The sequence below is a fragment of the Zingiber officinale genome, chromosome 5B (genome assembly GCF_018446385.1).
Source record: "Zingiber officinale cultivar Zhangliang chromosome 5B, Zo_v1.1, whole genome shotgun sequence".
NCBI classification, from domain to species: domain Eukaryota; kingdom Viridiplantae; phylum Streptophyta; class Magnoliopsida; order Zingiberales; family Zingiberaceae; genus Zingiber; species Zingiber officinale.
The window spans coordinates 107,879,438-107,896,074 of record NC_055995.1 but is presented as its reverse complement, the minus strand read 5'-3'; the positions used below and the strand labels follow the sequence as shown (position 1 = coordinate 107,896,074).

The 16,637-nt window shown below is 35.6% G+C and overlaps 1 protein-coding gene across 2 annotated transcripts in view; it reads left to right on the top strand.

Moving 5' to 3' along the window:
• Positions 1–16,637, top strand: part of LOC121985300 (trigger factor-like protein TIG, Chloroplastic) — a 28,326-nt gene that overhangs the window by 11,046 nt on the left and 643 nt on the right. For both annotated transcript variants that reach the window (XM_042538666.1, XM_042538665.1), the window contains 9 exons: positions 8,373–8,461; positions 11,602–11,779; positions 12,733–12,823; positions 12,930–13,084; positions 13,681–13,773; positions 13,945–14,037; positions 14,225–14,305; positions 14,371–14,520; positions 15,444–15,539. In XM_042538666.1, coding sequence (XP_042394600.1) covers positions 8,373–8,461; positions 11,602–11,779; positions 12,733–12,823; positions 12,930–13,084; positions 13,681–13,773; positions 13,945–14,037; positions 14,225–14,305; positions 14,371–14,520; positions 15,444–15,539 — 1,026 coding nt within the window. The remainder of the gene's footprint in view (positions 1–8,372; positions 8,462–11,601; positions 11,780–12,732; positions 12,824–12,929; positions 13,085–13,680; positions 13,774–13,944; positions 14,038–14,224; positions 14,306–14,370; positions 14,521–15,443; positions 15,540–16,637) is intronic.

The window sequence follows — 16,637 nt, the reverse complement described above, 5'->3', positions numbered from 1 at the left end:
CTGGTCGATCGTTAACACTTCATTGCCTGTGAACCCGTAGAGTGAGGTCGTTATTGGCTGCAACTTGCTTTGGTCAATTTACAGTTGGTCGAAGCCTTCTTGAATATAATATTCACCGAGCTATCTATATCAACAAAAGTCCGATGAATAGTATAATTAGCTATTACTGCTCGGATGATCAAGACGTCATCGTGTGGGATCTCTACTCCCTCCAAATCTTGGGGGTCGAAGCTGATCTCGGGTTCCTCGGCCTTCTCCTTGCTACATCCAAGATCATGTATTTCTAGTCACCGAACGTGCGACTTCCTCGCTTGGTTGGAATCACCGCTAGTCGGCCCACCAGCGATCATTCCAATCTCTCCTTGAGCGGCGTTATTTCGATTCTCCTCCTCTCGAGCCGAGGTCCTAGTCCGCTCAACAGAAACTCGGGCGGGATTTGTGTTATTTCTCCTTTGAGGCCGACGAGGGCGCTGCTCGTCCGCTTGTCTGTCTTCTTCCCTTCGCCCGGCTAATCGACACCTATGATGTCGATCAGGCAATGGTGACCGACGTCGATATCCACGCAGAGCTGGTCTGCTTGCAATGGGTGTTAGGTCGTAGCAGTCGCGTGTGTTGTGCGTCGCCGACTGATGGAAGGAGCAAAATAATAACGTCCATGACTTGCCTTTTGTGGCTTTCGGGCGACCGACTGATACATGCTGCACATGTGTCCTTGGCTCCTGATGTGTGACAGTGCTGCTTTCGATCAGGGGCCTTTCAGTGGTTGATGGTCAGTGGTCGGTCGTCGTTCCTTGGAAGCAGCATGCTCAGCAGATGCTTCCTTCCTTTATGCTGGTTGGGCTTCCTCCACATTTATGCATTTGGTGGTTCTCCTGAGTAGGTGGTCGAAATCCTTTGGCGGTCTCCGGATGAGGGAGCAGAAGAATTCCCTTTCGGTAAGCTCCTGGGCGAAGGTGTTCACCAAGATTTCCGAGGAGACCGATGGAATATCCATGGCCACCTAATTGAACTGCTTGATATAGGCCTTCAATGCCTCCTTGGGCCCTTGCTTCAACGCGAACAGATTAACACTCGTCTTCTGGTAGCGGTGGCTATTGGCGAAGTAATGCAAGAATGCCGCTCGGAAGTCTTTGAAGCTATGAATCGAGCCGATCAACAATTGTTTGAACCAGCGCTGTGCTGATTTGGAAAGGGTGGTGAAGAAGACCTCACACTTCACTCCATCGATGTACTGGTGGAGCGTGGCCGTGGCCAGGTGGTCGTCCGGATCGGTCGTTCCATTGTACTCCCCGATCGAGTGGGGTGTAGTGTCTTGGTAGAGGGTCGTCCATGATCCCTTGAGAGAACTATTGGTTGATCCGCTCAGGCGAATTATTATTCCTTGGTGCTTTTCCCTTCCGCGCGTCCCGAACGGGCGCGTCGTCCGAGGAGGATCCTTGTTCCCTATCCGCTCGGACCAGCTCCTTTGATGGAGTATTGAACAACGTCCAATGGAAGGGGATCGACGTATTGGGCGCCTCCCCATATGTGCCGGTCGGCTTCTTATTCTAACCCCAAACGGATATGTGATCCGCTCAGTCTCTATATCCAGCCTGCTGACCTGTCGCAGGCTCATGCACTAGGCGCTTGGGCAGCGCCTGTTACTGTTGTTGCTCCACCATTGTTACTACTCGGACTTGTATCAACATATCCAGCTCCTCCTTTATCAAAGTCACTGTGGTGAGTCTTCCAACATCCTCCATCTTCGTATTTCGGATGTATGCTACGTTCCCACAGATGACGCTAATATGATGCGCCAACATGATCCTGGTCGAAAATCGGGAAGATTACTAGCTGGGGATGTGGCTGTTGCGTTGACTGGATGTTGACCGCGTTCCGCTCTGCAATACAACAAACGTCAGTGCCGAGCCAGGAAGGGGTCCCCGACGTTGGTCCTCCGACGCCCAAGTCAGTTATCGGAAAGAGGGAAGAAAACGGAGCAACAACAAACACAAGCGTGAATAGTGAATAATGCGTTCCTCCGCCAGTACATGAATCCTCCCTTTATATAGCGCCCCAGCAGGCGACGTGCACGCTCCTTGAGGCGTGGGCATGTTTTCTAATTTGTCTTATGAAAGGGCATGTTAGGAAAGTGTCTCTGACACCATACCTTAATAGAGAAATGATATTCATCTAGAATTTTCATCTAGAAAATTCATCTAGATAGACACATAAATGATGGGGCCCACAAAAAGTGAAATGGTGGGTCCCATCTTTATGTGTCTATCTAGATGAATTTTCTAGATGAAAATTCTAGATGAGTATCACAGCTCACCTTAATAGGGCATGCATATCCTGACAAGCCAGTAGAAGTTTCCGTCGTACGATATGCCTGTTGAGCATGCCTTGTGTCAGTGACACTATCTCCTAGAAGGATATTAAGAGATACGTCAATGATCCTTCTACTCGGTCGAGCGAGATAGCCGCTCGGCTAGGAACTTCTTCGCTCGGTCGGACTAGGCTGCTCTTCCTTGCGATAACGGGGTATAGTGGCTTGTCTCCCCCGACCAGATAGGCAATCCGGTTTGCTTAACGTTTTACCGATCCGCACTAAGCGTCTGACTATCTTGCTGTAGTGCTCCTAGCCAGCTGGGCGTTCTACTCGGACAAGCCGTTTGCTGATCGGGCATTTCCAGCCCGCGATCGGCTACTGCAGGAGAGCTCCGCTCGGGCCCCCTTTGGTGAGCCCGTTGATTCTCTGGCATTGATCTCCTTGACTTTGATCTCCACGTCAACTGCTATTTCTATCTTTTGATCCGCACTTAGCTGGCCCCCCTTATCACCGCATCACCTATGTTTATTGGAAATGCTTCAATTATTCCACTTGAAGTTTTTACTCTGGTCGTTACATTCTCGTACATATTCTTAATTAGTTCAATATATGTTAAGTTAACCCTTCTCTTTTTTAGAATTCTCCATACAATTTCTCTTGAGATTCTATCATAAGTTTTTTCTATAGTTTCTCTTGAGACTATCATAAGTTTTTTCTAAGTCAATGAATAACATGTGTAAATTTTATTTTTGCTCCCGATATTTTTCAATTAGTTGTCTAAGAAGATGTATAACTTCTATTATCGACCTTCCAGGCATTAACCCAAATTGATTTTCGGTCACCGTGGTCTCCTTCTATAATGTTTTTTCTTTTATTTTTTCCTAAAGTTTCATGGTATGACTCATTAGTTTAATACCCCTATAGTTTGCACAATTTTGTACGTCTCACTTGTTTTTATATAAGGGAACTAGAGTACTTACACTCTATTGATCAGACATATTTTTCGTTTTTAATATTATGTTAAATAATTTTATAAGTCATTTACTGTCTTGTTTCCCTAGACACTTCCATACCTCTATCGGAATATCATCTGGTCCAATAGTTTTTATCGTGCATTTCATTTAAAGTTTGTTATACTTCTAAAGTTTGAATTATACGATAAAAATTTAAATTTCTATACTCATTTGACTTATTTAAATTATCTAAGTTAAGTTGGTCACTTAAACATTTATTAAAAAGTTAATGAAAATACCACTTCTATGGCTCTTTTATTTCTCCAGCGTTTACTAGTAACCTATTACATTAATCTATAATACATTTTATTTGAATAACATCTCTTGTCTTTCTTTCTCTCACTTTAGTTATTCTATAAATGTTTCTTTCCCCTTTTTTAATTTAATTTTTGATATAATCGTTCAAAAGTTTCATTCTTTGCTTCATTCACTACTTTCTTAGCATCTTTCTTGGCTATTGTATATTTTTTAAAATTTTCTTTATTCTTACAAAAATTTAATTCCTTATAAGTTGTTTGTTTTTCATTCACTTTCTTTTGTACTTTCTTATTCCACCACCAAGATTCCTTACTTAGTGGTGCATATCCCTTACTAACCAAGTATAGCTGTTATTTTCAACTTTGATGTCATCTTATCCCATGTCGTATTAGAGTTACCGTATATTTCACCTTGTTCTCTTACCTTCTTCTTAAATATATTTTACTTTCCATCACTTCCACCACTTAATTCTAGGAGTCATACATATTTTCTTTCTATTGATACTATGTTTGAGGCGTATATCCAACACTATTAACCTATATTGGGTAGTTAAGCTTTTTTCAGGGATGACCTTGTAATCTTTACAAATTTTTCTATTTTTCTTCGTAACCATAAGAAAGTCAATTTATGATTTATTATTTCCACTTCTGAATGTGACTAATTATTCTTCTCTTTTCTTAAAAAAACATATTAACTAATATAAGGTCATATGCTACCGCAAAATCTAATATAATTTTCCAATCCAAAACCCCCTATCTACCCTCTCATATTCCTTATTTTTCACTCTGATATGCCTATTAGGTCACCTCCTATTAAAATCATTTCATTTGGTGGAATATTTTATAATACTTCATCTAAGTCGTCCCAAAACCTTGATTTGGTAGCCTCGTCTAATCTTACCTGTTGATTTGGTAGCTTCGTCTAATCTTACCTGCGGTGTATATACGCTAATTATGTTTATAGTTTGTTTTACCACTATTATCTTAAGGGCTATAATTCTATCATCTTTTCTAACTACTCCTACAATTTCATCCTTTAACAAACTATCTACAACAATACCCAACAATACCCACTTCATTTTTTACTTTACTCTTTCCCGTGTACCATAACTTAAAACCTGAGTTCGCTATCATCTTTGCCTTCTTGCCTATTCATCTTGTCTCTTGTACACACAAAATACTAATTAATCTCCTAATCATCGTATCTACTACCTCTATTGATTTACCAGAGGGTTACTATATTCCATGTTTCAAATTTTAGACTATTAGTTTTTCTATCAGATTTGTTCTTATTCAACCTATAGTGTGAGAACACTTGCCTATTTAATACTACACCCAAGTTCTCATGGAGATGTAGCGGTCATTGCTGATACATTACAGTTGAACCCTGCAACACGAACTCTTGTATATTTAACACTACACTCGAGTTTTAGAGATGTAGCGCTCCTTGTCGAGATGTTGCATTCAAATCCTGCAATGCGTTATTTCTGGGGAACAACCTAACATTAGTACAATAGTTTAATGGATTCATTCATTGAACATTTGTCATAGTTTTAACATTGGTTGACAATATAACGCAATCCTCCGCCTTTATCCAGATTTGGGATCGATCATGACTCGTTCGTTATGGGTGGAGTTTGCACTTTTACACCTTAAATACCCAAAATGCCCCATCCTTAAAAATAAAATAAAATTATAGGGGTCCTTTAGTCTTTTTATTGATAAAACAATTGAAAGAAAATTTGAAACATAACTAAAGATCTCCTACAAATACCCTTCGTTGCAACCATTTCATCTATTCACTTTGACCAATTTATCATGTCTATTCTTCTTTACTCTTTCATTACTAATTTTATTTCTTTTCACTCTTTAATATTTATTCTCTTATCTCTTCCTTATTCTATCATTTTTTGCTATTTAACTTGAGTTTTGGGGATTTGGAGCTCAGAGACTTGGAGTTAAGAAAGTATTGACATGAATATATTCCCGACCATGTGAGCACTTACATCATGGCCTATAGTTTGAATCATAGGTTTGGTTTCCATTGTGACCATGTTGTGATCTTGAATCTCAACCAATGTTGACATCAAGAGTATAAATAAATATATCATTTGACATAATATCTTAAATGTTCGTACAATTTTCTAATATATGTCATAGTGGCATATACTAAAAAAAACTACTAAAAGAATAAAAAGGACAGCCGGTGCATGAAGCTCCCGTCAATACGGGTCTTGGGAAGGAAGGGTTTATTGTATGCAACCTTTTCTTACTTTGCAAGAGGCGAATTTCGTAACTCGAACCCGTGATCTCCAAGTCACACGGTGGCAACTTTACACTTACACTAAAGCTCCCCTTAAAAGGGCAGCCATCCTACTTTTTGCAAGAGGTTGTTTCCATAATTCGAACCCGTAACATTTTGGTCATATGACAACAACTTTACCGTTGCGCCAAGGCTCCCCTTTTACTCTAAGGCTCCCCTTAAAAGAATAAAAATAAATAAATAAATAAATTTTTTAATGTAATTGCACTTTTTTCTTAATATGTTCACTGGATTATTCTCTAAAATCTAAAATAAGTAATAAGGATCAACATAGTTATTAAATAGGGGTTCTCTGAGTTAAGGTCAAACAATTATCAAATAAATACAAATGTCAAAAGAAATTTAGGCAATTGAGGATGTGCATGAATGATGAAAGACCAAGCAATAGTGGTGCATCATAATATAAATATAATCATATATCATAACAAACAAAATATGGGACATACACCTAAGACACGAGCGACTAATGGAGAAACTCACAATCTCCTGAAGTTGTGTACACACTACCATAATACCACAAGTATGCCATTGCCCTCAGAAGGATGATGAACCTGCTATTGCCACATCTAACTCAGATGATAAGTAGGATCACCACCCTCCCTCATAGCAGGGTAATGAATGTCTGGGTATATAAGATGGGAAATACAACATAGATTTAGTCAAAAGAGTAATAATCATAATGTTAAGTGAAATATTAGAATTATTGTAAAAAATGATTAATAGAATAGATCTTTATTCAAGTCTTTTAGCTTCATATTGCTATAGTATGATCATTAATTAACCAAAATTAAATAAAAATTTAGGTTTAATAAACTAAAATCATAACTTTAAAATAACAAAAAAACTTAGTTTTAAATTAATTAGAAATCTTAGTTTTAAACCAAGTATAAACCTATTTAACACATGTTGTTAATATATTGTTAATTGTATTTTTTTACTAGGGGGCGTTATGAGGATACTTTTATTCAAATGGAGTTAATGTGCCGTGAGGGATTGAGTGAGAATTTTTTTATGCTCAGGAAAATTTTACTAATAAATCATAATGAGGTTTGACAAAGGATGCCGCTTTGTTCATTCAGAAAGTGCCACTTAGGGCCTATGTATTCCTCAAACAACAATCTCCAATGAAGGGCATGCTCTTTTACTGACTGCTGGCCACAGATGAACTAAGGATGTCTGGTTCTATATGGCATATGTTGCAATCGATTAAATTGACTAAAAGGAATTCCCTATAATTTAGCATTAGATTTAATAGATCATATGATTGCATGGTCATGACTTTTATTTGGGCATGTGGACGAAGCATCTCATGTTCTTATATCTACAGTCTAGTTTGTAGTGTGCACTAATATGTGTTAGGGCTCATGATATGTAATTGTTTAGGATTCTATAATTTTAAATGTGGTAGTAATAGTGAAACATATGTAAGATCTAATACTTTTAATATGTTGTAACTTATATATATATATTTAATTTGTATTTGATGTACCATGTGAGCTAGCCAAACCTGGGTGTGGGTACAATCTGAATTGGCCCAGACCAAGCTTGGATCGTGCTGGGTCAGGTTCTCTGTGATTGTTCTATGCTCGACCATGGTCTGCTAACACCTCTACTGAAACTTATATGGAGTTGGATGTTTGATATGATGATAAACTTTAAATAAAATGTAGATGGAGAAAATGGTGCCATTGTATTAGGCATAGACCTATTTGTCTACTCTTCTGCTTGTTTTACAGTATAAGAGAAATGCTTATAAAATATGGTGGATGAAGGCTCTCTTAAAATCTCTTCTCTGAGGTTATATTTCCTATCAGGAAGGATATGTGAATGAAAATAAGGTGGCAGAAATAAATTTTCCAGTCCTTTTCCTCCGTTTTCTAGCAGAAATAGAGGGAAGGAAGCACCAGAGAATTTTTTTTTCTCAAAATTAGCCCAAATATGCTCCTGCTTGATGGAGACAAAAAAAAGAGACACTGTTCATGTGCAATGAAACTCAAATTCAACTAAAAAAATTCTCCAAATTAATTTATTTTTTCCTATATATTTTGTTTTATGATTTTCTTTTAATGTTTTGAACAAATAAATTTTAAATTTATGTTTTGTCCCTCTTTAATTTTCACCAAGGAAAGGATTTAGAAGAGAAACTCTACTTTCTTTCCATCCAAGGAAATCAAATCTAGGAAAATAGTATTCTATCTTTTGCTTATGAATTATCTTTCTAATACTCTCTTTCTTTACCTAATCATTTCTCTCCTCGTAGAAAACTAGGTCTTGGATTTTTCATATCACTTTGAGGATTACCTATGGAATTGATATATTTCATTTGCCCATACTTTTTATTGTTAATTCATGTTTGCATAAGCTATCACACATGATTAAATAATTAAATTCTAGCTACTTTATAAAATTCTGGAACAAGTATATTCTGCCATCATATTTATGAAATCTTTCTTATCCATTTTAATAAGGTGGAGGGAAGGGCCTTGAAGGACTCTGTTCGGATTGTAACCAAGTTCTCTGATATGTTGGATGCCTTTTCACTCCAAGATCATCTCAGGTTTGCTATCCTAGTTTTCCAAACTTTAAAGTCACATCACTCCACCTTTTTCGATTCTGTTGTATCTTCTTTAAAATCTGCTTTTGCTTGATCTGCATAAATCTTAAGGCCATATTTTTTTTCTCCATACCTGTTATATAGATTCCATATTAGTCTTTCACTGCACATATATTGAGGACTTGTACTTCAGAAGGATTTATTTGCAAAATTGCATAAAACAGTTGGTCTTTCTTTTGCCGATAGAGATAATATCAATCAGCAGTATACTCATCATTGGGTTACCCTATCTCTTAGGGTTTGAACCATGGTTTAAAATCTCATATTGTGTTAGGCGAAACAATTGAAACGTATTGCTCCATTAAATTATTGAAACTCACTACTACTTGGCACAACAATGCCTCTTGTGTCGTTGTGTCAATCATAATATACCAACATTTCACATCCCTTATCAAAAGCACACTGTAATAGATGAAAAACGAAGTTAGAATATACAGTTGTCTTCTTAATTTTCTTCCTACCTCCAATTTGTTATCGACACCATGTATCGGAATGTCAGCATGATAACATGCGACATCCCGTTAAATACCGAAACTTTGATATCGTTCAAGATTTTAAACCTTGGTTTGAACTTTGAAGATCCAGTATTTATTACAAATCCCCAGCACAGATTGATAACCGGGCTTCACTTGCATTGGTAGTGTAGGAAAATTTGCCAGCAAGCAAAAGAGACTTCTATTGCACAATTGAGGACTTCATGTGACATCAATGTTGATTGTTGAAGCTGTGTGCTCAACTATATGTTCTTTTTTCCTTGATTGTTTTTTTTTCAAATTGACCTGGTTTGTGTTAACATATACATATTATCAATAAGATAAATTACTAACTCACCTGTGTAGTCTTGTAGTTATTTCATATTAACATACAGAATGTAACTTGAATGTACCTTGCTCCACATCCATGAAAATATTACATAATGACAAGTCATATTTGTTGCAAGTATTACTCAGAGGAGAGGTGCCCACAGTTTACAATCAGCCATGTAGCCATTCACATTTAGTTGGGAAATTATATATCAGTGTCTTTGTACTTGTACAGTATGACCTACTGTAAAGCTAACAAAAGTTTCCTACGTACCTTTAGGCGTTGATAATAAAACCTATTTTCACAATAATAAGAGATAACTGAATCATGTTATCTTTATTGATGAAGAATCTGTTGAAGGAAGAAAATATTTTGGCTAAAATTTGCATCATACAGATGATTCTTGAGACTTGCCTGTGATAAATCAAGCGAAGTAAAAGAAACAATACTGAATATTCTGTGTATGCCTCTTGTGAGTTTTTATTAAATTTACCCTGCTGAATTGAATGAGGTAGATTTTGAAATTTGAACAAGTTGATTTCATAAATTAAATGAATATTTCAAGCAATTTAATTATAAAATAGGTCTAGGATTTAGCATTATAATTGAACTTCCTATTGTGACTGCCAAGACTAATTCTTTACATGCCAATTAAAAGCTGAAGGTGGTGTAATCTATCAATTGGTGGTGATGATACATGCCAATTAAAAGATGATGGTGTTATGATCTCCCTTTTGGTGGTGTTGGTGCCATCCTGACGTAGATGTGCTAGGAAATGACCAGAAGAGGACAAAGAAAGGCAGGGTGACGGGGAGGAACGACAAGCTATGCAGACACTCAGATTGTAACACTTATTAGCAGAATATGTACAGATATAATTGATAAAGCTTTAGGTTGTTAAACAACTTATCTTCAAGAAAATGTTTACTGGATAACTGTGAATGCACTTGTAAGTGTATTTGTAGGTTTGGACAAGGATCAAAATTAGTTTGCTACGGGTTATTAGGAGTCAAATACCCTCCTACATGTATAGCAACACAATGGACAAGAAAAGCTAAAGCATAAAAAACACATGAATATAAGTTCACACAAGAGGGAGATATTTTTTTGCATAGTTATATTTGATTGCTTTCGTCCATGATTACATGAAGATAGACCTTATTAGGTTGCCAACCTCATTACAATTTATATGAGATAGTATGCCATCCCTAGTACACGAAGTTGGGACATACATGAAGATCAAGTAATATTGGGTCACCTACCTAAGTGAGATCTAAGTCTGGAATGTAAGTGAGCCTAGATCAGTGAAATTCAGCAACCTTTCAGGTGGGGCACTTTAAATTGTCTTCGGTCTTTTACCTCAAATTATCAGCATGCTCGATCATAGGCATATTCTGTTCTCATATTCAAACCATGGCTTAAAATTTCATGATGTGGCGTGCCAGATGAAACAAGCAAAATTTAGGGTTCCACTAGCCATTCGGCACGAGCAATCGCTCGACACTGACACCGCTAGGTCGTAGAGGCCACTGCGACCTCTACAAGTAGCGGCGGGGATGCCCATGGGTGCTGGTGGGATTGCGCCCATTAAATTATTAAAACTTAGGTTAATAAATAAATTTTAGGTTAATAATTTCAATCGACTCCTAACTAAAACTATCTCATTAATTTAATGTGTAAAGTTTTATTTTTAATTAATATATTTTATATTTAAAAAAATACCAAAGTCATATCGGCATGACACAATACAGTACAAAAATTGTATCGTTCCGGTCATAAATTGAAACTCCCATACAGGTCGAGATTTTAAACCATGATTCAGACAAGGGTGAATTGCTCTTTCCAAGTGTAATTTTGGGTGAGCTCACCTGGTAGCTTAATCCTTTTCTCATATGTGTCAGTTTATCACACTTCATAACACATCAATTTGGCTCCACATTAATGATATCTATAGAATGTAAAAGTCTGTGTGTGTGTGTGTGTGTGAGAGAGAGAGAGAGAGAGAGAATCCATTTAACATTCTTAGATCAGGGGAAAATCTCATTTGCAACTTTGGAAGGAAATAAATTTAACTTGAATTGATACATAGTCAATACAGGTGCATTTTCACTCAGTTTAGTTAATAAATGCAGTCAATCACATTCTTCATTGATAGTAAAATACTTAACTGATTGATATGCTACAGCTAACTGTGTCTTTTATCTCACATATTAACTACTGTCTGGTTAACTTTATACTATCTTCTCTGTAAAACAAGAAATTGAAGTTCAATCATCCAGGTATGATATTGTGGCTGACGTGTCTCCCGAGATCAAATGGTTGGATAAATACAAAAACTTGAAGATTGTTGTTGAAATAGACAATGTTGTTAAAGCTGAAAGTGCTTCAGAAAGAGAGCTAAATCGCCGCTATAAGGCTCTAGGTTCACTTAGGATTGTTACTGATAGGGGCTTGCAGGTACCAGTTAAATTAGATATATTTTAATAATATTTTCTTTGCTTTTATATTTTTTATTTATTAAACCAATAAAGTCCTTTTTCTCAGCGAATGTATTTATCTGGTTGATAGAAGTTTATCCATAACCTTTTGACTTTCTAAGCAAATTTGCCTCAAGATGTATCTCCTATAGTGAAATGTTAAACAGGCATAACCTTTTTGTACAACATTGGATTATATAACAGTTATATCTCATTCTTAACAAACCAATTCTAGACTTATCATGCTTCTATGATATGTTAGAATTTAAAAAAGTGCTAAACAAACCTAATATTTTTGTAGAAATTTGGATCAGACAACAGTCATTTATCATTCTTCACCAAATAGTTTGAGATTTATCATGCGTGATATCTTGAAATTTAAACTTAGCCCTATCTTTTTGTAGAAATTTGGATTATACCGCAGTTACATCCTTGACCAAGTAATTTTAGACTTATCATGCCTCTGTAATATCTTGGAATTTAAACTACTGCAATTTGGACATGTTTTTTCTATTCAATGGGCACAATCACAGAACTGTAGTCCCCAGGCATGCAGAGTTCTGGAACATCACAACCTTCAAGTCTTGCACTGCCCTTTCTCATATATCAGCTCTCCTTGCAGTGTTGTTTTTCCCTGTCGGGGTTTAAGCTATGTTCTCTAAATATTAACTTTTTGATTAAATTATCAGACTTGCTCTTTCTCTTTGTTATCAAATTTTATTTTATCAAACTATTTGAGTTTACACCTCCATCCTGATTGTATATTTTTTATATTGGAAACTAGTTAGATTCTTAGTGCTAATACCTCAGTTAAGCAAATCTGCCTAGTTTCCCTAAAATTCCTAGGAATGCAAGAGTTACTAGATTTTTCACTCTTAAAATATTGGCTAGTTATGAAGTTGAAATTACTACTGACATTCTGGAACTTAATAGATTGGTGACCTTGTAGTCCTTGATATTTTTGCAAAAACAGTTGGACAAAATGAGTGTGAAGGTGAAAAAATTCCATCTGCTGAGAGAAAAGGTCTGTTATGTGCTATTAACATTTTCAATTTGTTATTATACTCATCTTATGCTTAATTAAGTTTTTCTATTTTGTTGTCTAACAAAGCTTATCATTTATTCTCTAGGATTCTATTTGGACACAGAAGAAAGGCATAATCTTCTTGCTGGGTTTCTTGATTCAATATTAGGGATCCAACAAGGCCAGACGAGGACATTTCCACTTCAGTTTCCAGAAACATGGGATCAGGACAATCTTAGAGGTGTTCATGCTCAATTTACCGTGAGTACATGATATTAAGCATAGAAAGTAACATAGTTTCATAATTCAACCATCAGTCTATCTGTTTTCTAATTGGCCTCAGTTCATAAAAATTTTTTGAGGCATATAGACAAATGAAATAAAGGCTCTGTTCTGTTACTATGTCTCCTCTCTTTCCTAATTTAGTCAATGTCTACCAATTTCAGGAAACTTCATTTCAAATGAAAGTTCCCTAACCAACTTTTCATACCTTGGTTTTCTTTTTTAAAAAATCATTTAGTTAGATTTAAGTTGTTCAGTTATGCTTCGATTTAGAGGACCCAAAACTAAGTAACTTATTGCTTGTTCTAAAGGGGTTGCTGCTTCCTTTTTACTAAGAATCGTTGTATATATTATTCATGATGTCAGTGCATGCAATTCAAAAAACAAATCAGGGATACAAATGAAAAATATTTGTGTAATTAGCTGTTCACTCTTCAAACTTTTGTTTATGCTACTGATATTATGCTGTATCTTGTAGAAGGTTTCACTTTTTTAAAGATTACCTAGTTGCAATTGTGTTTAAAATTCTGCTTCATCAACTGCAATAATTATATTTATAACTATTTAATTTTTAGGTTGAATGCAAAGAGCTCTTCTATAGAGTTTTGCCAGAACTTGATGACACTCTTGCTGAAAAGCTTCTTCCTGGATGCAGTTCTCTGAACCAGGTTTCTCTATTTACTCTACTTCTATCTAAAGGATAGTATGAGTAGTTTTGTTCATATGAATTTATTGGTTGCAGAACTTCTTTTGGGTATCTCTTTGTTTTGTATTAGATGCAACTTTAACATTGTGGAATCCTGACTTTTCATTCTTTTGTGTGTTTATTTGTCTCATAGGTTCGGGAAGCAATATTGCAGAGATGCAAACAAGTGGAACAAACTGCAATAGAACAAGCAACAGATAATGCAATTCTGGATCAACTAAACAAGGTCAGCTGTTTGAGATACATTTGTGTATTCCTTAATATATGTAATTTGTGTTGGAAAGTGGAAATTCTGGGTATTATTGATTTAAAAACTGTGATGGCATTAGTGCTTCATCTATTTGTAGCCTTCTTCTCATTTGTATTTCATGTTTTTTTGGCTTGACAAGTTTTTATTATCTCAATGTCTTCAGATTATTGAGGTTGATATTCCTAGGTCCTTATTGGAGGAACAAGGAAGACATCTATATGGAGCCAAATTATTACAGCTACAGGTGAAAATGAAATAAAATTATCTTTTTGTCCATCTCACTTGATTCTCACAAGTTAAATTGGACAGGTGGACAATAAAATAAATGAAAGTCAACTAGCATCTCTTACAAGTGAAAGGGCAGTAAAGCAGTTTATCAAAAAGGAGGAGGAGAATATCTCCAAGATAATAAAACAAATGTTAGCTGTTAGTGAGATATTCAAGTGTGAAAAATTGCAGGTTTGTTATCTACATTCCTTTTTTAGTTTAAAACCATTTTGGATGTTGAATTCAGGTGTTGATTCCCAGCTTTACTATCTATACAGTTCTTTAGACTGAAATGCTATTTAGCTAAATATTAGCATTTCGCATTGGTAATAAGTACTGTTTTCCAAAATCTCATTGGATTTGGAGAACTTCAGACTACCTAATTATTCTTTTGTTCAACAAAAGAACTTTTGCTATGGTTAGCATCCTGTCCTTGATAGGACAGTTTCTAAATATATTGAAGCCTGTGTTGTCAACAGTTTCGGAGATGAGCATTATTCAAACTCGCTACTTTTCAAGAACTAACAGTTAGTTTGCTTTGAAGATTAGCTGATTCTCCAGCAAATTAGTTAGCTTGCTAATTATGTACTATAGCTTCTGAAAAATTTATTTGATAATTCTGTTTAAATGTGGGTTTGTTTCCAACCCAGGGCTTTTGTTGCTTTTGCTAGATGATATTAAAATAGAGAATGAAAGACCTGCCATTACATGTGAAATACATTGTTCTTGTGGCTACCTTCTCCATCCACTAGCAGATTTGATTTATGCTTTTAGAGGTTATTTTATTGAATACCTTATTATGATCCTAGGCAGGATATATTTTTTTTATATTTGAAGATTGTAATTTGTATAACAACTAATTGTTTCATTTTCTCAGAATCTCATATTAGAAAATAAACAGATCATTCACCCAGATCCTTTCTTTCTATCCTTCTCTTGCTTTTTTACTTAATAATGATGCTGATGGATGCGCGACTCATGTAGCTTGGAGTTGCTTACCAAGTAATTATATCAGTATATTAACATGTGTCCAGAATATTTTTCTAGCTTTACTCAAGTATCAAGAAAAAAATAATTCAATCTGATAAACCTGACAGTAAGTTGGCATTCTGCAGTATACAACCGATGAGCTTGTTAAAGAGGTTGAGAACTCCATCGCTGAGTTCAAACGCAATAATCAAGAATATGAAGAGGAGCATGTGCGAGAGCAGGTTCTTGTACTTCCCTTAGTTTCATTGCAATCTTTTAGATGATGATAGAACAGTAGACGTAATTATCCTTCTGGAGAGGGCTTCTGCTTCTAGTTGGCCTTTTTTTTTTTTTCAAAATGTGGGGTTGTATCCTTTAGCAATTACCCAAATAGCATCTCTGATGTTGGACCCCACATTTAAAAATGAGCAATTTTGTTTTTTCAGTGGATCTCATGTTTCGAAAATGATGGATTGAAATTATTAAAAAAATGTATTAAAAAGAATATTTTCATTTATTTTTTTAAATAAATATTGTTTATTTTAAAAAAGAATAATCAATTTTATTCTATTAAAAAAAATGATAAACCCAGTTAGTCTACTAGCCCTGGGGTGATTGGCCTGGCCCATGGAATTTTCTCATCGGCCACCAAGTAAATCGGGAAGCGCTCGCGGTGAGCAGCCTAGAAGTCCAACATTCTTTAATTGCATGCCCCAATTTTATTCTATTAAGATGTTTCAAGAAATTGCTTGGTTGGTTAAAATTATAAAAGTCAAAAGTATTTTCCTTTTTTTTTTTTTTGAAAAGAGTGACATGGATCAATCAATTAAACTAGGTATTATTTTTTAAAATTTACATTTTTTTTAGTTAGTGAAGTTGTTTCACCAAATAACTTGACTAATTAAAAACAATTAATGTATTTCTCAAATGTAAAAAGATATTCTCTTATAAAAATAAATGAATATTTTCGTCCTTTGTTTTTATTTTTCAATTTTTTTTAATGTTTGAAACTGTATTTTCCTTGCAGTGAAGGGCACTCTGATAATGAAAAATGGGGGTTTGGTTTGAATTTTTAGGAACATAGACAAAGTTAGGCATTTACTGATTTCAGAGTTCTATTTGGTTGGATATCTGCTCCATTTACCCTAGTAGGATTGCCCATTACCTGTATTTGTGAAAGTTTGTTCACAACTTGGAATATGGAATTTGAAATAGTTGTTCGAAAAAGTCTCAATTTTATATTATGCTTAGACAGATATCATGTTCGTCTCCACGGGGTGTCCAATTGGCTACAGCGTGATAGATTATTATAATGGAGCCGGGATCAATTCCCAACGGAC